The 23776-nt window shown below is 42.6% G+C and overlaps 1 protein-coding gene across 1 annotated transcript in view; it reads left to right on the top strand.

Moving 5' to 3' along the window:
* Nucleotides 1-14112: 14112 nt before the first annotated feature.
* Nucleotides 14113-23776, top strand: part of kcnip3a (Kv channel interacting protein 3a, calsenilin) — a 45851-nt gene continuing 36187 nt past the window's right edge. Inside the window, exon 1 of the mRNA XM_035785961.2 lies at nt 14113-14237. Within this exon, the coding sequence (XP_035641854.1) occupies nt 14232-14237 (6 nt within the window). The 5' untranslated portion in view covers nt 14113-14231. The remainder of the gene's footprint in view (nt 14238-23776) is intronic.

Here is a 23776-nt window from a genome sequence, read left to right as displayed (position 1 = left end):
ACATTCCTGCAGTCAGCATTGTGTTGTGTGACAAAACTCCACATTTTAGAGTGGCCTTTTTTTTGTCCCCAGCACAAGGTGCACATGGATAATAATCATACTGTTTAATCAGCTTCTTGATATGCCACACCTGTCAGGTGGATGGATTATCTTGGCAAAGGAGAAATGCTCACTAATAGGAATGTAAACAAATGTGTGCACAAAATGTGAGAGAAATTAGCTTTTTCTGCATATGGAACATTTCTGGGACCTTTTATTTCAGCTCATGAAACATGGGACCAACACTTTACATGTTGCTTTTATATTTTTGTTCAGTGTAAATTCAGTGGTCAGGCAATGATTTCTTTCCTCTACATATTCCGTATACAGTATGCTTTTCACTCTGTCATGGAGTGCCCTTTCTGCCAACTCAGCTTTTCTGCTCATTACTCCACCTTACTTATCTCTCTAATGCATTCTTTTCTCTCTCTCTCTCTCTCTTGTTCTCTTTCTCATTCTGTCTCATTCTCTCTCAGTGCTCTCTTGCTCTCTCTGTCTAGTCTGTAAATTGCTTTTTAGAGATGTGGGATTTGGGCCAGAGACAGGGCGAGATAAGGGGACAGGGCGAAACGCCCTCTTCTCAGAGGGAAATTAGTTAACGCTGTGAGAGCTGTGTTACAGATAGAGAGAGGAGTGCAGGTTACTTTGGTTGTACTCTGGGTATAGATGGGTGTAGAGGGAACAGTGACTACCCTAGAAGAAAAAAAGATGCTAAGTAGATCCATACAGGGTTCTTCGGTTTGTCCCCATAGGGGAACCCTTTTTAGTGCTGGGTAGAACCCATTGCAGAGGGTTCTACCAAGAACTATTTTAACATCTAAGCCAGTGGTTCCCAAACTTTTTATAGTCCCGTATCCCTTCAAACATTCAACCTCCAGCTGCGTACCCCCTCTAGCACCAGGGCCAGCGCACTCTCAAATATTGTTTTTTGCCATCATTGTAAGCCTGCCACACAGTCATTATACTATACATTGAGTGTGAGTTTTTGTCAAAACCCGGCTCGTGGGAAGTGACAAAGATGTCTTATAGGACCAGGGCACAAATAATAATATAATAATAATCAATAATGTTGCTCTTTATTTAACCATTTTACATATAAAACCTTATTTGTTCATTGAAAATTGTGAATAACTCACCACAGGTTAATGAGAAGGCTTGAAAGGATGCACATATCTCTCCAATGTTGGGTTGTATTGGAGAGAGTCTCAGTCTTAAATAATTTTCCACACACAGTCTATGCTTGTATTTAGTTTTCATGCTAGTGAGGGCAGAGAATCCACTCTCACATAGGTACATGGTTGCAAAGGGCATCAGTGACTTTTAACAGCATGATTTTCCAGGGCAGGATACTCTGAGCGCAGCCCTATCCAGAAATCTGGCAGTGGCTTCTGATTAAATTACATTTCCACAGAACCGCTTCTTGCAATTTCGATGAGGCTCTCTTGTTCAGATATCGATAAGTGGACTGGAGGCAGGGCATGAAAGAGATAACGAATCCAGTTGTTTGTGTCATCTGTTTCGGGAAAGTACCTGCGTAATTGCGCACCCAACTCACTCAGGTGCTTCGCTATATCACATTTGACATTGTCTGTAAGCTTGAGTTCATTTGCACACAAAAAATCATACAATGATGGAGAAATATGTGTGTTGTCCTGGTTATTGCAGACAGAGAAGAGCTACAAATTCTTAATCATAGCCTCAATTTTATCCCGCAAATTGAATATAGTTGCGGGGAGTCCCTGTAATCCTAGATTCAGATCATTCAGGCAAGAAAAAACATCACCCAGATAGGCCAGTCATGTGAGAAACTCATCATCATGCAAGAGGTCAGACAAGTGAAAATGATGGTCAGTAAAGAAAACTCTAAGCTCGTCTCTCAATTCAGAGACAATGCAGAAAATACACAAGAGTTCAGGGGCCTTGCTTTAACATTTTCACTGTAGTGTCCAAAGCGTATTTCAAGCTGTCAGGCATTCCCTTGGAAGCAAGAGCCTCTCGGTGGATAATGCAGTGTACCCAAGTGGCTTTGGGAGCAACTGCTTGCAAGCGCGTTACCACTCCACTACGTCTCCCTGTCATGGTTTTTGCACCATCAGAACAGATACAAACACATCTTGACCACCAAAGTCCATTTGATGTCAGTACTTAAAAAAAATATATATCCAGTTGTCCTGGTTTGCAGAAGAGGATGTCTTCCTTAATTGACCCCTCCATAAACTTAATGGACATATACCAGGAGCTGATTTTTTATTTTTTTATTTCACCTTTATTTAACCAGGTAGGCCAGTTGAGAACAAGTTCTCATTTACAACTGCGACCTAGCCAAGATAAAAACAACAACACAGAGTTAGTTACACATGGGTTAAACAAACGTACAGTCAATGATAATTGTTGGAGGCTATTTTATTAAATGACATCGCCGAAGTCAAGGATCTGCAGGATAGTCAGTTCTACAAGGGTATGTTTGGCAGCATGAGTGAAGGACGCTTTGTTGCGAAATAGTAAGCCGATTCTAGATGTAATTTTGGATTGGAGATGCTTAATATGAGTCTGGGAGGAGAGTTTACAGTCTAGCCAGACACCTAGGTATTTATAATAGTCCACATATTCTAAGTCAGAACCGTCCAGAGTAGTGATGCTAGGCGGGCGGGTGTGGGCAGCGATCGGTTGAAGAGCATGCATTTAGTTTTACTAGCGTTTAAGAGCAGTTTGAGGCCACGGAAGGAGTGTTGTATGGCATTGAAGCTTGTTTGGAGGTCTGTTAACACAGTGTCCAAAGAAGGGCCAGAAGTATACAGAATGGTGTCGTCTGCATAGAGGTGGATCAAAGAATCACCCGCAGCAAGAGCGACATCATTGATATATACAGAGAAAAGAGTCGGCCCAAGAATTGAACTCTGTGGCACCCTCATAAAGACTGCCAGAGGTCCGGACAACAGGCCCTCCGATTTGGCACACTGAACTCTATCTGAGAAGTAGTTGGTGAACCAGGCGAGGCAGTCATTTGAGAAACCAAGGCTGTTGAGTCTGCCAATAAGAATGAGGTGATTGACAGAGTCGAATGCCTTGGCCAGGTCGATGAAGACGGCAGTACTGCACAGTACTGTTTTTTATCGATGGTGGTTATGATATTGTTTAGGACCTTGAGCGTGGCTGAGGTGCACCCGTGACCAGCTCGGAAACCAGATTGCATGCGGAGACAGTACGGTGGGATTCGAGATGGTTGGTGATCTGTTTGTTAACATGGCTTTCGAAGACTTTAGAAAGTCAGGGCAGGATGGATATAGGTCTGTAACAGTTTGGGTCTAGAGTGTCTCCCCCTTTGAAGAGGGGGATGACCGCGGCCGCTTTCCAATCTTTAGGAATCTCAGACAATACGAAAGAGAGGTTGAACAGACTAGTAAGTAAACCAAAGTAATATATTTGGGCGAGATAACTCACACCGGAATCGGTCTGAGCCCCAAGTAATACATTTGGGCCAGATAACTCTCACCGGAATTGGCCCGACCCCCAAGTAATACATTTGGGCCAGATAACTCACACCGGAATCGGCCCGAGCTCAATCGCTGCATCCTAGCCATAAGTAATACTGCCTAAGGCGACCCAGACCCTGGCCACATGACGTCGGACAAGTCTGACTCGCAGCCGAGTGCCCCGACTCTCAGCCGGAATCAGCCCAGATCCACTGTGCTATCTCTAGGTGGCTCTCGTGCTAGAAAAGGTTGGCGATCTCTGCCTTAATCCAAATTGATTTATAGTTAACTTGTCCGACCGTGCTGGAATCAAACCCACATGGATTAGCATATGAATTAGATGTCCTCTTTGTCCACATTTTGTCAATCATATTTCCTAAGGACTTGAGATAGGAGAGGATAAAAAAGAGTGGAGAAAGGGAGAAGGGACGGAGAGAAGAAAAGAGAGAACTCATGTTTTAGTTCAACTAGGCATCAAGAGGAATGAACTGAAGTGAGAGGAGATTGAATGGAAATGTTGTGTGTGTGCGTAATTGTGCATGTGTGCTTGCGTGTGTGTGTCTGTAGGCTACTGTGGTGTAGGACAGCCAGACCCTGGTTATTTTTATCCTACCAGCCAAGGGCAGAGTCCACAGAGGGTAAAAGCACTTTAATGCTCCATGTTACACACACACTGTAACGGCTGTCGTTGGTGGAAGAAGGTGAGGACCAAGGTGCAGCGTGGTAAGTGTTCATGATGTTTAATAAACTAAACAGAACACTAAATGACCAAAAACAACACCGCAAGTGAACGACACTAAACAGTTCTGTATGGTAGACACAGAAAACAACTACCCATAGTGGGGAAACAGGCTGCTTATATATGGTTCTCAATCAGAGCCAACGATTGCCAGCTGCCTCTGATTGGGAACCATACCAAGCCAAACACATAGAAATAGAAAACATAGAATGCTCACCCCAACTCACGCCCTGACCAAACTAAAATAGAGACATAATAAAGGAACTAAGGTCAGGACGTGACACACACACACAGAGCAGCCCAAACTTCTATCTCTCTTTTATCAACACTGTATGCAAAAGGTTTTATTGTCTTCTCAGAAATCTAGCCTTCTCTGTGTTGCTCCCCACATCCCCAATTCCGTCACACTTCTGTAAAGCAGTAGGTGCTGTTGTGATGACATCCTGTAGGTCTGATATCTGATTGGAAGTTAGCTCAACAGTAATGCTATTGGTCAATAACTCAGATTTGGAATCTAAACATGGTCAAATGGTGATAAAAGGGTTTTAGCTTCACTGTGTCTCTCTTTCTCTGATCTTTGTTCCTGACCTGCTGTGGTTAGATATACAGTCTTTCTCCCTCTCCCATGAGCTATGGGCCATGGCTCAAGACATGGATTCCTTGTCTCTCTCTCCCTGTCTGATCATGTCTATATACTAAATTCCTTGATTAATGTCAGCATTGCCTTGTAACTTAAGCTTATGCCTTGCATAATGTTATCATTCATTTTACAATGTCCTTAAATCTATTTGCCTTTAGTATTTTACTCTCAGACCAATTCTTGCTAGTCAACATCAACTCTTTGCCTAATCCTTTCTTGCAAATTTATGGAGTCAGATAGTCAGATAATTCATGTAATATAATTTGTTAACATACAAATTAGATACTTTTATCATGGGTCGCATGTGATGTATAAATAAAAGACATAGGCTATATAATATATATTAACTCACGCACACACACACACACACACACACACACACACAGGTCTCCCCCACTTTTCTCTGCTCTTCCTTCCTCACACCCTCACAGTTCCATCTCTGTCCCTCTTTCCCTGCATCCCTCGTTCCGCTACTTAGCAACAGTTTCCAGGGTTACAAAGTTTCTACATCCATCGCCCCCTCCCCACCTCCAAGATAAGTCTCTGACTGTCCCTGAGCTATGTTCTGTCCACTTCCTAAAGCTCCACCATGAAGGCTTTATTGAAGGCTGAACATGTTGGTTTTAATGAGAAGTAAATACCTTTTATTGAACTTCCATCTTCCTCCCAAAGTAATCTTTATGGAAGTGTAGATTCTGTTCACTTTGTACATGGTCTTTCTCATGGATCAAACTGGTTGTTTGGCTGTTCATTGATTTTGACCAATACATCTTTATGTCTCATAGCCATCTTTGTCTATTTGATTTAGAATTTTAGGTCCTCTGTAGGTATAACAAATATATATATATATATATATATATATATATATATATATATATATATATATATATATATATATATATATATATACAGTACCAGACAAAAGTTTGGATTCTTTAAAGTAGCCACCCTTTGCCTTGATGACAGCTTTGCACATTCTTAGATTTCTCTCAACCAGCTTCATGAGGAATGCTTTTCTGACAGTCTTGAAAGAGTTCCCACATATGCTGAGCACTTGTTGGCTGCTTTTCCATCACTCTCCTTGGTCAAATAGTTCTTACACAGCCTGGAGGTGTGTTTTGAATCCTTGCCCTGTTGAAAAACAAATGATAGTCCCACTAAGCGCCAACCAGATGAGATGGTGTATTACTGCAGAATGTTGTGGTAGCCATGCTGGTTAAGTGTGTCTTGAATTCTAAATAAATCACTGACAGTGTCACCAGCAAAGCACCCCCATACCATCACACCTCCTCCTCCATGCTTCACGGTGGGAACCACATGTGGGGAGATCATTCATTCACCTACTCTGTGTCTCGCAAAGACATGGCGGTCGGAACCAAAAATGTCAAATTTGGACTCATCTGACCAAAAGACAGATTTCCACCGGTCTGATGTCCATTGCTCATGTTTCTTGGCCCAAGCAAGTCTCTTCTTCTTATTGGTGTCCTTTAGTAGTGGTTTCTTTGCAGCAATTCGCCCATGAAGGCTTGATTCACGCAGTCTCCTCTGAACAGTTGATTTTGAGATGTGTCTGTTACTTGAACTCTGTGAAGCATTTATTTGGGCTGCAATCTGAGGTGCAGTTAACTCTAATGACCTTATCCTCTGCAGCGGAGGTCATTCTGGGTCTTCCTTTCCTGTGGCGGTACTCATGAGACCCAGTTTCATCATAGCACATGATGGTTTTTGCAACTTCACTTGACATTCTCCGTTTTGACTGATCTTCATGTCTTAAAGTAATGGTGGACTGTCTCTTTGCTTATTTGAGCTGTTCTTTACATAATATGAACTTGGTCTTTTACAAAGGGCTATCTTCTGTATACCACCCCTACCTTGTCACAACACAACTGACTGGCTGAAATGCATTAAGAAGGAAAGAAATTCCACAAATGAACTTTTAACAAGGCACACCTGTTAATTGAAATGCATTCCAGGTGACTACCTCATGAAGCTGGTTGAGAGAATGCCAAGAGTGTGCAAATATGTCATCAAGTTAATGGGTGGCTACTTTGAAGAATCTCAAATATAAAATATATTCTGATTTGTTTAACACATTTTTGTTACTACATGATTCCATATGTGTTATTTCATAGTTTTCACTATTATTCTACAATGTAGACCATTACAATAAATTTTAAAAAACTGTTAATGAGTAGGTGTGTCCATACTTTTGACTGGTATTGTATATGAAAAAAAATATTTGATAAAATATATAACTGCCTTTACTGCTATAGCCCATAGAAACGCATTGAGTAGCACATTCATAAATGGCAAAACAGACAGTCAAAAAGTAGGAGAAAAATTGAGATATAAGAAAGCTAAGCAAATATATATATTTTTTTTTTACACTTTCCATACTTCAATGTAAAAAACAAAACAGTACCGGTTACTATCAGATGAGTCCCGTGATACTTGTGGGTGTCGTACAACAGAATGTAGAGCAAAACAGAGAACACCATCGTGTGACTCTTTCCGTACGTGCGTGTGTCTGTAGTGGAGTAATATGTATCAATTATTAGTTATCAAACCGTTCGGATGCTATAGACGTTTTCGTGAGAAGATCGATTTTCGGGATGTCTCATGGTCTGACAAACACCGCTGTAGCTCGGCCACATTTTCCACCACAGATGTGGATGCGGTGGATTGATACGCAACCCATGCGTGAGTGTGTGCGTGCGCGTGCGTGTGTGCGTGCGTGCATGCGTGTGTAGCGATGATCTCTACTATCATGTACTGACTTCTATGTGAAAACTGTTTCTGTCTGTCACACACACACACACACACACACACACACACACACACACACTGAGGAACATGAGGGCATGTCATATTAGATAAAACCAGTTTGATGTGGTTTATGGAGACGTCAGCTTGTTAGATCAATGCATGTTGTGTTTCTACAAAGGAATCTGGTAATCAGTGTATAGCTACTTTATAATATTTAATTAAATGTTTATTTGTCTTGTTGATGAGATGGTAAAGTCCTGCATGGTCTAGTTTGGGAGCAGTACCAGTATTTACTGTACTGGGCTGTGCTGTTGTGAGCCAGGGATGGCTCAACGAGTGAAATATCTCCACTGAAAACGTCAGTCCATAATCTGCTATGAGGACATTTTCAATTATGTGAAGTGAAATAATTTTGCGGTTGAGATGGAATCGACCCTAACTCTGATTATTTGCCCTGCCGAGCCACTCAATCGTCTAATAACTGTAATCCTTCCTCAATGTAGCTATAGACATACACACTGCTACGTGCACGCACATGTGTGTGTGTGAGTCAGTGGTCTGCAGTGAAGGATCCGTGTGTGTAATGAGTATTGACCCAAGGAAGACCGCTTGCACTGGGTAATATGGCTACAAAAGAGAGAGGGAAGGCTGATCGCAAGAGAGATAGAGACAAAGAGAGACACCCTCACAGACAGCCATTTCAGTGAACAGTGTACAGTAGTGTGAGTGTACAGCAGTAGATGACTGATTAATTATGCACAACACATAGACACCTATGTTTGGTTCAGATTTGGTGCGTTCCGGCATTGATTAAGTTAATAATTGATATGTTCGATTCACATCTCCAACTAAAGGAAAAAGTTCAAGAATAGGATTAAGCCAGTGGCTCAGACAGAACTATTCAAGCAGTAGATGCATCTCCTTTAAATGTTTCTATAATGGTTGCGTTGTCCACAACAATTGAATAGTGCTTTTGTAATACAGTGAATAGCCTGAAGTTGATGTAACAGTATTTATTCAACCTTTTAATGAGTTACACATCCATGGCCACATTTGGAGTTTTACTGTGTTCTATAAATGTATTCTTATGTAATCAAAGAAAGTGTGCATTTTCAGAATTGCAAGTCTGTGGAGATCTTCACAAGTGCTATAATAATCTGCCCAGAATCTCAAACCACATTGATCCTTTGTACTTTTAATGTAATCTCAACTGCAATCCAGGTAATTTGGTTATGCTATTAGCTGAAGCACAGGGATAACACATTAAACTGTTGTATAAATAAAGTAAATAACATTTAACTACCCATTTGAACTTTGTTGTGCTTTTAAATGGATTAAAGTGCAATGATTACACATTTAGTTGACAACTAAACCAAAAATCAGACATTGTTTTTCCCTTGGAATTTGGTTGTGCTTTTAGATTGTTGAATGCATGTTGATAACACATTGGGAATTCAACAAACGTTTGCCAACCACTCTTTGTGAGTGGGTGAATCTACAGAAGGTTGTAATCTCATTGATCAATGTCTCAACCAAATATTACCCAATTTTCCAAGTCTAAATGTTGTGGTGTGCCCAGTGGGTAGGCAGTATTTCTTAAACTTACAGAAGGCAAATCATTTCTGCAAAATGAAATATAAATGTTAATATTAGATGGAATGGGTCTTTACTTCAAGATTATTGGGTTGTGATGTATTTCTGATACATTTTAATACTTTTTCCGCGAGATGTTTTCTAAGTCTCCTTTTCCATCTGTTTGACCATAAATCAAAGAAAGACGTTGCTTATTCCACATTTTTAGCATGGAAAATGGTTGAAACGTTTATATATGCTTTATAAATAGACTCTTAGCTTTCCTTTGACACCACATTTTAACTTGACATGTTAGAGCTCATGTTTTTTTTTTACATGGAAATGGCTTTAGCTAAAGTAGGACAACAGCTGGGACAACCTTTTTGCCCTCACTCACATGACCTCTGTTTATGGTTTCCTTATCAAATCATTTATTGGTCGCGTGCACAGTTTCGCAGATGTTATTGCAGGTGCAATGAAATGTTTGGAATGCTAGCGCCTAACAGTGCACCAATAAAAAGTTATCAAAAAACTACAAACAAGAAATCAATCAGTAATCCAAATGCAACTCATGCGAATATAGACCAAAATATATATAGTAAGAATATGTACAGCAGTATACAGTGCCTTCGGAAAGTATTCAGGACCCTTGACTTTTTACACGTTTTGTTCGGTTACAACCTTATTCTAAAATGGATTTTTTTTAAATCCTTCATCAATCTACACACAATACCCCATAATGACAAAGATTCATAAAAAACTGATATCACATTTACATAAGTATTCAGATCCAAAGTACTCAGTACTTTGTTGAAGCACCTTTGGTTACCTTTGAAGCACCTTCGATTACAGCCTTGAGTCTTCTTGGGGTATGACACAACAAGCTTGCCACATCTGTATTTGAGGAGTTTCGACCATTCTTCTCTGCAGATCCTCTCAAGCTCTGTCAGGATGGATGGGAAGCGTTAATGCACAGCTAGTTTCAGATCTCTTCAGAGATGTTCGATCGGGTTCAAGTCTGGGCTCTGGCTGGGCCACTCAAGGACATTCAGAGACTTGTCCCAAAGCCACTCCTTCATGAGGTAGTCACCTGGAATGCATTTCAATTAACAGATGTGCCTTCTTAATGCGTTTGAGCTAATCAGTTGTGTTGTGACAAGGTAGGGGGGGGGTAAACAGAAGATAGCCCTATCTGGTAAAAGACCAAGTCTATATTATTGGCAAGAACAGCTCAAATAAACTAAGAGAAATGACAGTCCATCATTACTTTAAGACATGAAGGTCAGTCAATACGGACAATTTCAAGATCTTTTAAAGTTTCTTCAAGGGCAGTCGCAAAAACCATCAAGAGCTATGATGTAACTGGCTCTCATGAGGACCACCACAGGAAGGGAAGACCCAGAGTTACCTCTGCTGCAGAGGATACGTTCATTAGAGTTACCAGCCTCAGAAATTGCAGCCCAAATAAATACTTCACGGAGTTCAAGTAACAGACACATCTCAACATCAACTGTTCAGAGGAGACTGTGTGAATCAGGCCTTCATGGTCGAATTGCTGCAAAGAAACCACTACAAAGGACACCAATAATAAGAAGAGACTTGCTTGGGTCCAGAAACACGAGCAATGGACATTAGCCCAGTTGAAATCTGTCCATTGGTCTCATGTCTCTAAATTTGAGATGTTTGGTTCCAACCACACTGTCTTTGTGAGACGCAGAGTAGGTAAACGGATGATCTCCACATGTGTGGTTCCCACCATGAAGCATGGAGGAGGAGGAGTTACGGTGTGGGGGTGCTTTGCTGGTGACACAGTCAGTGATTTATTTAGAATTCAAGGCACACTTAACCAGCATGGCTACCACAGCATTCTTCAGCGATACGCCATCCCATCCAGGCTGTGTAAGGGCTATTTGACCAAGAAGGAGAGTGATGGAGTGCTGCATCAGATGACCTGGCCTCCACAACCACCCGGCCTCAACCCAATTGTGATGGTTTGGGATGAGTTGGACAGCAGAATGAAGGAAAAGCAGCCAACAAGTGCTCAGCATATGTGGGAACTCCTTCAAGACTGTTGGAAAAGCATTCTAGGTAAAGCTGGTTGAGAGAATGCTAAGAGTGTGCAAGGCTGTCATCAAGGCAAAGGGTGGCTACTTTGAAGAATCTAAAATACAGTGGGGCAAAAAAGTATTTAGTCAGCCACCAATTGTGCAAGTTCTCCCACTTAAAAAGATGAGAGAGGCCTGTAATTTTCATCATAGTTACACTTCAACCATGACAGACAAAATGAGGAAAGAAAATCCAGAAAATCAAATTGCAGGATTTTTAATGAAATTATTTGCAAATTATGGTGGAAAATGAGTATTTTTGGGTTCCTACATGATTCCACATGTGTTATTTCAGAGTTTTGATGTCTATTTTTCTTCAATGTAGAAAATGTTAACAATATATAAAAAACCTTGAATGAGTAGGTGTGTCCATACTTTTGACTGGTACTGTATCTGGGGAAGGGTATAAAACAATTGCTAGAATGTTGAAAGTTTCCAAGAGCACAGTGGTCTTCATCATTGGGAAATGTAAAAAAAAATATATGGAAGTACCCAGACTCTGCCTGAGCTGGCTGCCCGACCAAAATGAGAAACTGGGCAAGAAGGACCTTGGTCAGGGAGGTTCCTTACCTGAGATAGGAGAACCTGCCAGAAGGACAACAGTCCCTACAACACTATACCAATCTGGGCTTTATGGGAGAGTGGCCAGACGGAAGTCACTCATGAGAAAAAGGCACATGACAGCACGCATGGAGTTTGCAAAAAAGCACATGAAAGACTGTGATCATGAGGCAAAAGATTATGTGGTCTGATGAGACAAAAATGTTACTCTGTGGCCTGAATGCAATACGCTCTGTCTGGAGAAAACCAGGCACAGCTCATCACCTGTCGAACACTGTTCCTTCTGTGAAGCATGGTGGTGGCAGCATTATGCTATGGGGATGCTTTTCAGTGGCAGGGACTGGGAGACTGGTAAGGATAAAGGGAACTATGAATGGAGACAAATACAGGCAAATCCTTGATGAGTGCAAACGACCTTAGACTGGAGCGAAGATTTACATTCCAACAGGACAATGACCCCAAGCATACAGCCAAAGCAACACTGGAATGGCTTCAGAACAATAATATGCAACTCCTTGAGTGGCCCAGCCAAAGCCTAGACTTGTAGCCCATTGAAAATCTGTGGAAAGTCTTAAAGATTGCTGTTCACCGCAGCTCCCAGTCTAATTTAACAGAGCTTGACAACATCTGAAAAGAAGAATGGGAGAAAATCCCCAAATCCAGATGTGCAAAGCTGATGCAGACATACCCAAGATGACTCAAAACTGTAATTGCCACCAAAGGTGTTTCTACAAAATATTGACTCAGGGGCGTGAATACTTATGTATATGAGATATATCTGTATGTAATGTTTTATGAATGTACAAAAATTACTAAAAACATGTTTTCACTTTGTCATTATGAGGTATTGTGTGTATATTGGTGACAAAAAAATGAGAATTTAATTCATTTTGAATTCTGGCTGTACCCAACAAAATGTGGAATAAGTCATGGTTATGAATACTTTCTGAAGGCAGTATATATTAGAATGAGCTATGTGAAGTCCAGTATACACAGTGTGAAAAACTATATAAAATAAACAGGAAACTTGAATTGTCCAGTGTTTAATGACTCTATATACTGTAAGTGTGTGTGTTTGTGAGTATGGGCGTATGTGTGTGAGTGTATATGTGAGTACAGGTCTGTCTGTCTGTCTGTCTGTCTGTCTGTCTGTCTGTCTGTCTGTCTGTCTGTCTGTCTGTCTGTCTGTCTGTCTGTCTGTCTGTCTGTCTGTTTCTTTCTTTCTAACTACAGGAGATGGTGTGATGGCCTGGATTCAGTTAAGGCTTTGATGCACTTGTACTGTCTCTGTCGGCTAGATGGTAGCAGAGTGAATAGACCGTGACCTGGGTGGCCATAGTGCAGGGTCACTGTACTAGGGAGTAGAGTATGTTCAGAGTATATTGCGTTTGTGCCTGTGGCTCCTGCAGGATATCTTAATTAACTTGTTATTATGCAATAAACACTTCCAGAAAATGACTGACCTGATTGATTGCTATTCCACCCAGGTCTCTCTCACCCTCTGTCCTACCCCCCTTTCTCTCTCTCACAATCTCCCAATCCACCACCAATCTCTCTCTCTCCTTTCTCCTCTTTCTTTCTCTCCCTTCCCTCTCTCACACCCTCTTTCAATCCAATCCAATGTCTTTGCCCCCTTTTTCTCTCACACCCTCCCTCCTATCTTCCTCTCTCCATTTCTCCCCCCCCTCTCACACCTTCTCCCACTCCAACCCCATTCTCTCGCTCTCCCCCTCTTTCTCTGCCCCTGGCAGCCTCAGACCAAGCCGAGGTCTCCTAAATTTATTTGGTTTTCACAGGGGAGGGTTTTTAATTGTGTTTCTGTACCAACCATCACACACAAACACATACTCATACTTATACACATACACGCGCCACTGTATTTCCCGTCTTCTCCACCTGACGAGAATAAATTGGATGCATAATGAAACAGTAATGAAAGAAGAGCCCTTTTTGTGGGAAAATAATTCCCCTCGCAGCTCCCAGTTGATGCTTTAACAATCCATTACTTTGTGAGTTTTTCAAATTTACGAAACTGCAACTGTTCTCTCCTCAAATACGTATATTAAATTGCGTTTCTATTTACATATTCAAATTGATTATGGGCAAACGGCACAGTCCATAAAACGGTTAGAGTTCGAGAGAGCACACAGCGCATCGTCCTTCTCGCGCCCCCCTCTCTCGCTCTCACTCTCTCTGACCCTCCCTCCTTCCATCTCTCTCTCCGTGCAGTGAGATTCCTGGGGACATCACAGCACGAGGCAAGTCTGCTTTGAGGAGAGCGCAAGGACAGATGAACCCTTCATATCGGAGAGCAAGCCTACTTCACATCAGACAACATGCAGGTAAACAAACTCAACTTCATTCATTCTACTAAAGTGGTCATGGTTGTTTTACATTTTAGCCTACCATTGCTTCTGAAATTGCGCGTCAATCCAAAACTGCATGTTTCACACCTTCACACCTTATAGGGGCAATCCGCAATAAAAAAAAAACCGGAGGGATGGGGCTATAGAAAGAGCTATGGATGCAATGACTGACCATTCATGATTTTAAAAGTATCGTTTTTGAGGCCATACAGTTACGTTTACATTTACTTAGTTTCCAAACATTGGAGTAAAACAACCCTATTTCGGGGGTTCATTTGTGGTAATAAGACAGTTGAACTAAGCTCATGAGGCATTTATAAATTACATTCTTCAAGAATCAATGGTTACATATCATTAATTGATTTACTGTAAATACAAAAAGGAATGTAGCAACTGCAGATTGCCCCTTTAATAATTCGGAAGAGAAATTGTTATAAATCATAGTAGCCTAAACAAATAGACAACTTGTTGTGTGTTTGCTTCCGTCCTTCCATCCACATGTCCTTCAGCAGCACATTTCGCCCTATTTGAGCCAAAGCAGAGAAGTTAAGTAATTAGCCTGCTGGTAATTCTACAGTGCTGTCTGTCTTCTTGGGATGGGGCGCACGCTTTTTAGCGCGTACGGCACAGGGACCTCATTCTCGGCTGCTTCCAGTGAAGTGTCACAGAGAATCATGTCTTCCACCGCGAATGTGCTGTCTCTCTCTTTCTCTCTCTCTCTCCCTCGCGCTCTCTGTCTCTGTGTCTGTGTGTGTATGTGGGCGTATGTATGTGGGTTTGTGTTTGTGTGTGTCTTCCAATTTTTGGTGACTAGGACCCTATATTCCCTCCACCTGGGTCTATTGTGATTCATGTGTGAGCCTGACTATAAATCTTTAAATAGTCTGGTTTATAGAGGACTGTATTACCCTGTGTGTGAGAGTATTGGTTACTGTGTTTTATGTTACTGTTTGAATCACAGTTTCACAGTTACAGAAAGAATTTCTGAGAATTGGGAAATCTGTGGGGTGATTGTGGAGTGGACAGACATCATACACATTTGAGTGGTCTGGTATGATTGGATCCTAAGTAGACATGGATTTAGTGTATTTATCACAAATACACTACTTATCACAAGTACACTACATTCCTCAAGCCTTACAATAGGGGGTGACAGTACAGAGATGTTGGTACAGGGATGTGGGCAGGGTAGAGAGTTTCTTTTAAATATTTACCTCCTGCGATTGGTGAAGTGTAATAAATCAATCAATTGATCAAATTATTGGTTAAAAAAAAAGCTGATTGTTCCACAGAGGTGTTGGCTCAGGCTGGAGTGAGGGGTTGTGTGTGTATGCATGTGTGTGTGTATGCATGTGTGTGTGTATGTTTGTGTATGCGTGCATTTGTGGGCTTGTTATGTGCATGTGGCGACTTGTGATTTGAGTCATCATCGCATGTTGATGCTAACTAGCTTGGAGTGGAAGATTGAGACAGGGCTGGCTCTGGGCTCAGAGAAACCTTTCCTCACTTTCTCCCTCTCTCTCTCTATTTCTCTCTCTTTCTCCCTCTCTCACTCTCACCCACTCATTCTCTCTCTCTCACTCTCTGGGTCATTCCACCAAATTTGTGCTTTTTGCATCCCTTTGATATTTTAAGTAGAAATTGTGCACCAATATTGAATTTGAAAAGACTGTTATATCAAATGAAGTGCCCTCTAATATAGACCACATGGAGAATTTAATAAATCAGATTTTTTTATATGAATAAATAATTGCTAAAGTGCCCAAATTGTGCATTTTGACATGCCCCCCCATGCCCCCTCTGTTACTTAGAGGAAGGTTTTGACATGCCCCTCCGTGCCCCTCTGTTACTTCGAGGAAGATTTTGACATGCCCCTCCATGCCCCCTCTGTTACTTAGAGGAAGGTTTTGACATGCCCCTCCGTGCCCCCTCTGTTACTTAGAGGAAGATTTTGACATGCCCCTCCGTGCCCCTCTGTTACTTAGAGGAAGGTTTTGACATGCCCCTCCATGCCCCCTCTGTTACTTAGAGGAAGGTTTTGACATGCCCCTCCGTGCCCCCTCTGTTACTTAGAGGAAGGTTTTGACATGCCCCTCCGTGCCCCCTCTGTTACTTAGAGGAAGGTTTTGACATGCCCCTCCGTGCCCCTCTGTTACTTCGAGGAAGATTTTGACATGCCCCTCCGTGCCCCTCTGTTACTTCGAGGAAGATTTTGACATGCCCCTCTGTTACTTAGAGGAAGGTTTTGACATGCCCCTCCGTGCCCCTCTGTTACTTAGAGGAAGGTTTTGACATGCCCCTCCGTGCCCCTCTGTTACTTAGAGGAAGGTTTTGACATGCCCCTCCGTGCCCCCTCTGTTACTTCGAGGAAGATTTTGACATGCCCCTCCGTGCCCCTCTGTTACTTCGAGGAAGATTTTGACATGCCCCTCCGTGCCCCTCTGTTACTTCGAGGAAGATTTTGACATGCCCCTCCGTGCCCCTCTGTTACTTCGAGGAAGATTTTGACATGCCCCTCCGTGCCCCTCTGTTACTTCGAGGAAGATATTGACATGCCCCTCCATACGCCTCTGTTACTTCGAGGAAGATATTGACATGCCCCTCCGTGCCCCCTCTGTTACTTCGAGGAAGATTTTGACATGCCCCTCCGTGCCCCCTCTGTTACTTCGAGGAAGATTTTGACATGCCCCTCCGTGCCCCTCTGTTACTTCGAGGAAGATTTTGACATGCCCCTCCGTGCCCCTCTGTTACTTCGAGGAAGATTTTGACATGCCCCTCCGTGCCCCTCTGTTACTTCGAGGAAGATTTTGACATGCCCCTCCGTGCCCCTCTGTTACTTCGAGGAAGATATTGACATGCCCCTCCGTGCCCCTCTGTTACTTCGAGGAAGATTTTGACATGCCCCTCCGTGCCCCTCTGTTACTTCGAGGAAGATTTTGACATGCCCCTCCGTGCCCCTCTGTTACTTCGAGGAAGATTTTGACATGCCCCTCCGTGCCCCTCTGTTACTTCGAGGAAGATTTTGACATGCCCCTCCGTGCCCCTCTGTTACTTCGAGGAAGATTTTGACATGCCCCTCCGTGCCCCTCTGTTACTTCGAGGAAGATTTTGACATGCCCCTCCGTGCCCCTCTGTTTCTTCGAGGAAGATTTTCATCCACTTTAACCTCAACATTTCTCCAAGTTTTCACCATCATTGTAAACCTTAGTAATGTTGTTGCTGTGACAAAATTATTTCTGAAGATGATTATTTATTTCATGTGATTAGTGATTACTCTCGTTTTAATATGGTGAAACTATTCCTTTTAAAATATTTATTTAAAAATAAACATTGAACATACAATAGTGACATCGTGGTATAAAAGCTGGTGAGCTGGTTCTACTCTTTTTGGTAATTTGCTGGTGTTTTGTGGTGGAAAACTGAGCGAGTCGAGCATAACATGCTAACTCTGTTACCCATAGATAGACAGGGTAGAAATGTTTTTGCAATTGACATTTTGTTCTGAAGCTTGCATTCAAATGCCACTCCTTGTTTGATTTGATTTGAACATTTTATAATACATAAAGAAGCCACACAAGGCAACCAATACATGTACCAAAATTGCCGAAGATTATACACACAAAAAGTCTAAGACTTGTTTCTGTTGTGGTCCTCTATTTGTAGGCAAGTGGCTGCAGGGAAATCAGACACAATGTCCACATATTTAGATGTATACAAAAAAAGCTAACACAATAAGCTTCCATTGTCCCTGTCACAATAGTATTTATGGCTGATTTAAGGCGAACTTGTTTCTCCCTCACTCCCTCTCTCTCTCTCTCTCTCTCTCTATCTTTCTCCCTCACTCACTCCCTCTCTCTCTCTGTTGATCTTTCTCCCCCACTCCCTCTCTCTCTCTGTCTATCTTTCTCCCTCACTCTCTCTCTCTCTATCTCTGTCTATCTTTCTCCCTCACTTTCTGTCTCTCTCTGTCTATCTTTCTCCCTCACTCACTCTCTCTCTCTGTCTTTCTCCCTCACTCCCTCTCTCTCTCTGTCTGTCTTTCTCCCCCACTCCCTCTCTCTCTCTGTCTATCTTTCTCCCTCACTCTCTCTCTCTCTCTCTGTCTGCCTGTCTTTCTCCCTCACTTTCTGTCTCTCTGTCTATCTTTCTCCCTCACTTTCTGTCTCTCTCTGTCTATCTTTCTCCCTCACTCACTCTCTCTCTCTGTCTTTCTCCCTCACTCCCTCTCTCTCTCTGTCTGTCTTTCTCCCCCACTCCCTCTCTCTCTCTGTCTATCTTTCTCCCTCACTCTCTCTCTCTCTCTCTGTCTGCCTGTCTTTCTCCCTCACTCCCTCTCTCTCTGCAGGCATGGCTAACATTGATGAGCTGTTGACATTTTGAAGTTTAAGTAAACAATAATGTGATATTTACATGTGTACAGTATTTACATAGATAGTTCTGAGTATTGAAGTAAGAGCGTTCGTCTAGTGCTGTAATTCAGGGGGACTTATTCAAGACAGATACCTTATTCAGCTTTTATCTTTTTTATTCAAGAACCATCTGTCTGTCTGTCTGTCTGTCTGTCTGTCTGTCTGTCTGTCTGTCTGTGTCCCCGTCTCCTTTCCCCTGTCCATTCTTACCTGTTCTCTGTTATAATCAGGTCTATACCAGGGCTGACCAACCAAGGATCGAGAGCCCAGCTTCCAGCTCTTTACTACACTAATTGTGATCTAAGTTGAAGACTATGTTTAGTTCATTATCTGAGTCAGGTATTAGTGCTGGGCTGGAACAAAGGTGTGCACACACTGTAGCCTTTATACACTGCTAACTGTACAGTAGGAGCAGAATGAAATTACACTCCCAGTCAGCATCATATGGCTTCACACGAACAAGTTCATTTTAAAGTCACAGACATTTTCCGGAGCTCTGTCAGTCCTTATCACTCAAAACACACACACGCACGCACACACACACACACACACACACACACACACACACACACACACACACACACACACACACACACACACACACACACACACACACACACACACACACACACACACACGCACACACACCTGCAGGTGCATGCAAATACACCTGTTCAAACAAATTGGGGTGTCTTGTAACCACATCCCCTAGAGAGTCACACACACACACAGCACTGTGGTACTGAGTGACTGGAGCTACAAAGGGAGAGATTTACACAAGCTAAATTTTTTCATGTGGCCAATGGTTTAAAGGAAAAATAAAGGAAATAAAACATAATTAGAATAGTACTAAAGATTACACAGAATTTAGAATCAGTGCTCAACATGAATAGAAAGACTATCGTTTATACAGTACACATATCATTTATACAGTACACATATCGTTTATACAGTACACATATCGTTTATACAGTACACATATTGTTTATACAGTACACATATCGTTTATACAGTACACATATCGTTTATACAGTACACATATCGTTTATACAGTACACATATTGTTTATACAGTACACATATCGTTTATACAGTACACATATCGTTTATACAGTACACATATCGTTTATACAGTACACATATCGTTTATACAGTACACATATTGTTTATACAGTACACATATCGTTTATACAGTACACATATTGTTTATACAGTACACATATCGTTTATACAGTACACATATCGTTTATACAGTACACATATCGTTTATACAGTACACATATTGTTTATACAGTACACATATCGTTTATACAGTACACATATCGTTTATACAGTACACATATCGTTTATACAGTACACATATTGTTTATACAGTACACATATCGTTTATACAGTACACATATCGTTTATACAGTACACATATCGTTTATACAGTACACATATCGTTTATACAGTACACATATCGTTTATACAGTACACATATCGTTTATACAGTACACATATTGTTTATACAGTACACATATTGTTTATACAGTACACATATTGTTTATACAGTACACAAAGAATGTGGGGCGGCAGGTAGCCTAGTGGTTAGAGCGTTCGACGAGTAACCGAAAGGTTGCAAGATCGAATCACCGATCTGACAAGTTAAAAATCTGTCGTTCTGCCCCTGAACAAGGCAGTTAACCCACTGTTCCTAGGACATAATTGAAAATAAGAATTTGTTCTTAACTGACTTGCCTAGTTAAATTAATTTACGACCAAGCTTTAACTTCCTGACTGATGTCTTGAGATGTTGCTTCAATATATCTACATAAGTTTCCCAACCTCATGATGCCATCTATTTTGTGAAGTGCACCAGTGCACCAGTGCTTCCTGCAGCAAAGCACCCACACAACATGATGCTGCCACCCCAGTGCTTCATGGTTGGGATGGTGTTCTTCGGCTTTCAAGCCTACCCCTTCTTCCTCCAAACATAACGTTGGTCATTATGGTCAAACAGTTATATTTTTGTTTCATCAGACCAGATTACATGTGCAGTTGCAAACCATAGTCAGGCTTTTTTTTATGGCGGTTTTGGAGCAGTGGCTTCTTCCTTGCTGAGCAGTGTTTCAGGTTATGTCGATATAGGACTCGTTTTACTGTGGATATAGATACTTTTGTACCTGTTTCCTCCAGCACCTTAACAGGTTCCTTTGCTGTTGTTCTGGGATTGATTTACACTTTTCACAACAAAGTACGTTAATCTCTAGGAGACAGAACGTGTCTCCTTCATGAGTGGTATCACGGCTGCGTGGTCCCATGGTGTTTATACTTGCGTACTATTGTCTGTACAGATGAACGTGGTACCTTCAGGCATTTGGTAATTGCTCCCAAGGATGAACCAGACTTGTGGAGGTCTAAAACAAAAATTCAAAGAGGCACTGGGTTTGAAGGTAGGCCTTGAAATACATCCACAGGTACACCTCCAATCCGAAGCTTCTAAAGCCATGACATCATTTTATGGAATTTTCCAAGCTGTTTAAAGGCACAGTCAACTAAGTGTATGTGAACTTCTGACCCACTGGAATTGTGATACATCGAATTATTCGTTAAATAATCTGTCTGTAAACAATTGTTGGAAAAATGACTTGTGTCATGCACAAAGTAGATGTCCTAACCGACTTGACAAAACTATAACAAGAAATATGTGGAGTGGTTGAAAAACGAGTTTTAATGACACCAACCTAAGTGTATGTAAACTTCCGACTTCAACTGTACAGAGTCATTGTTTCACTTTATATGTACAATATATAGCTCATTCTACTCATAGCTCATTTTATTTTTCTGTGTATGCGACCAACTAACTTTGATTTGATTACTGTTATGTCTGTACACACACACATGTGCACACACGCACACGCACGGACAAACACACGCAAACACAAACGCACACACAAACCAGCCCGACACTCAAGTCCATATGAATCCGCCCCCCTCCCACACACCCAGGCTCTATGACAACCATGCATTTCCTCACAGATAGAGAGGCCCCCCTCCCACACACCCAGGCTCTATGACAACCATGCATTTCCTCACAGATAGAGAGGCCCCCCTCCCACACACCCAGGCTCTATGACAACCATATGCATTTCCTCACAGATAGAGAGGTCATCTTTGGACCCACCTCTCCCGGTCACACTTTTTCTCCCCCTATCTCTCTCTTTTCCTAAATCCTTCTCTCTTTCTTTTCACAAGTCTCTCTCGACCCCCCTCTCTCTCATTCTAGTAACCATGTTACCCCGGTGGAACACGGATCCTTTAATGCAGACCACTGTCACACGCACGCACACACGCACGCACGCACACACACACACACAGAAAAGCAGAGAGAGAGAGAGAGAGAGAGAGAGAGAGAGAGAGAGAGAGAGAGAGAGAGTAGGAGGACAGGAGAGAGAAGACTGGCGAAGTGATTGACTGATAAATAAATTGGGAGCATTGAAGAGATGGAGATAGACAGAGAGAGTAGGAGGACAGGAGAGAGAAGACTGGCGAAGTGATTGACTGATAAATAAATTGGGAGCATTGAAGAGATGGAGATAGACAGAGAGAGTAGGAGGACAGGAGAGAGAAGACTGGCGAAGTGATTGACTGATAAATAGATAAATAAATTGGGAGCAATGAAGAGATGGAGAGAGAGAGAGAGATAGAGAGAGAGGTCTAATGAGAGAAAAGGGAGATTCTGGTGTGTCTGTGCATTAACGGCAAAACATGAAAATGTGGCACTGACTCACCCATCGATTGCTATTTCAGTATTGCCTTGATGAAGAGTTCACCATTCGACTCGCTGGGTTATCCACGTGTGACATGCACATGCAATTACAAGCCTGGCTTGAGATACTGGCAGGTGCAGGATCAATATCCACCTTCATAACATGCATGAAGCCTGAGTTGGAATGTAAAGCTAACTGAAGCTGGCAAGAGTAGTTTCATTTGGCGTCATAATATAAACCTCTGGTGTCTTAGCCAGGTCTGAATCAGTCCCGATAAGGTGGGAAGGATGAAAACCAGTAGTGTTGAGAAACTGTAGGCCTACACTACAGTCTTTAAAAAATGAGCAATACATAGTGGGGGAGGAGAAGAGGACAGGAAGGGAGGAGAGAGGAGTAGAGGGGTGACAACGGCAGAGGAGAGCGAGGGAGGCAAACACACTCACAAACATGTAGAAAGAGAGGGACAGAGAGAGAGAGAGGGTAAAGAGAGAAAGAGAGAGAGAAAGAGAGGGACAGAGAGAGAGAGAACATATCTCACCAGGGTGGCCAGGCAGGATGTTAATCAAACATGACTGATTAATGGAATCACCCGTCTGTGACGCTCCAGTCGAGGACTCCTCGTGTCTTCTCTCCTCCGCTCCCCCTCTTCTCCTCTCCTCTACTCCCTCTCTTCATCTCTCTCTTCTGTCCTCTTCTCCTCACTCCCCCTTCTCTCCTCCGCTCCCCCTCTTCTCCTCTCCTCTACTCCCTCTCTTCATCTCTCTCTTCTGTCCTCTTCTCCTCACTCCCCCTTCTCTCCTCCGCTCCCCCTCCTCCTCACTCCCCCCTTCTCTCCTCCGCTCCCCCTCTTCTCCTCACTCCCCCTCCTCCTCCGCTCCCCCTCTTCTCCTCTCCCCCTCTTCTCCTCTCCTCTACTCCCTCTCTTCATCTCTCTCTTCTGTCCCCCTCTTCCTCCTCCCCTCTCTCCTCTCCTCTACTCCCCTCTTCATCTCTCTCTTCTGTCCTCTTCTCCTCCTCCCCCTTCTCTCCACCGCTCCCCCTCTTCTCCTCCTCCCTCTCTTCATCCCTCTTCTCCTCTTCTCCTCTCCCCCTTCTCTCCTCCGCTCCCCCTCTTCTCCTCTTCTACTCCCTCTCTTCATCTCTCTCTTCTGTCCTCTTCTCCTCCTCCCCCTTCTCTCCTCCCCCTTCTCTCTCTCCTCCGCTCCCCCTCTTCATCTCTCTCTTCTGTCCTCTTCTCCTCTTCTCCCCCTTCTCTCCTCCGCTCCCCCTCTTCTCCTCTCCTCTCTCCCTCTCTTCATCTCTCTCTTCTGTCCTCTTCTCCTCACTCCCCTCTCTCCTCCTCTTCTCCTCTCCTC

This window comes from Oncorhynchus keta, chromosome 14 (assembly GCF_023373465.1).
Source record: "Oncorhynchus keta strain PuntledgeMale-10-30-2019 chromosome 14, Oket_V2, whole genome shotgun sequence".
Classification (NCBI taxonomy): domain Eukaryota; kingdom Metazoa; phylum Chordata; class Actinopteri; order Salmoniformes; family Salmonidae; genus Oncorhynchus; species Oncorhynchus keta.
This window is presented reverse-complemented; position numbering and strand designations above follow the sequence as displayed.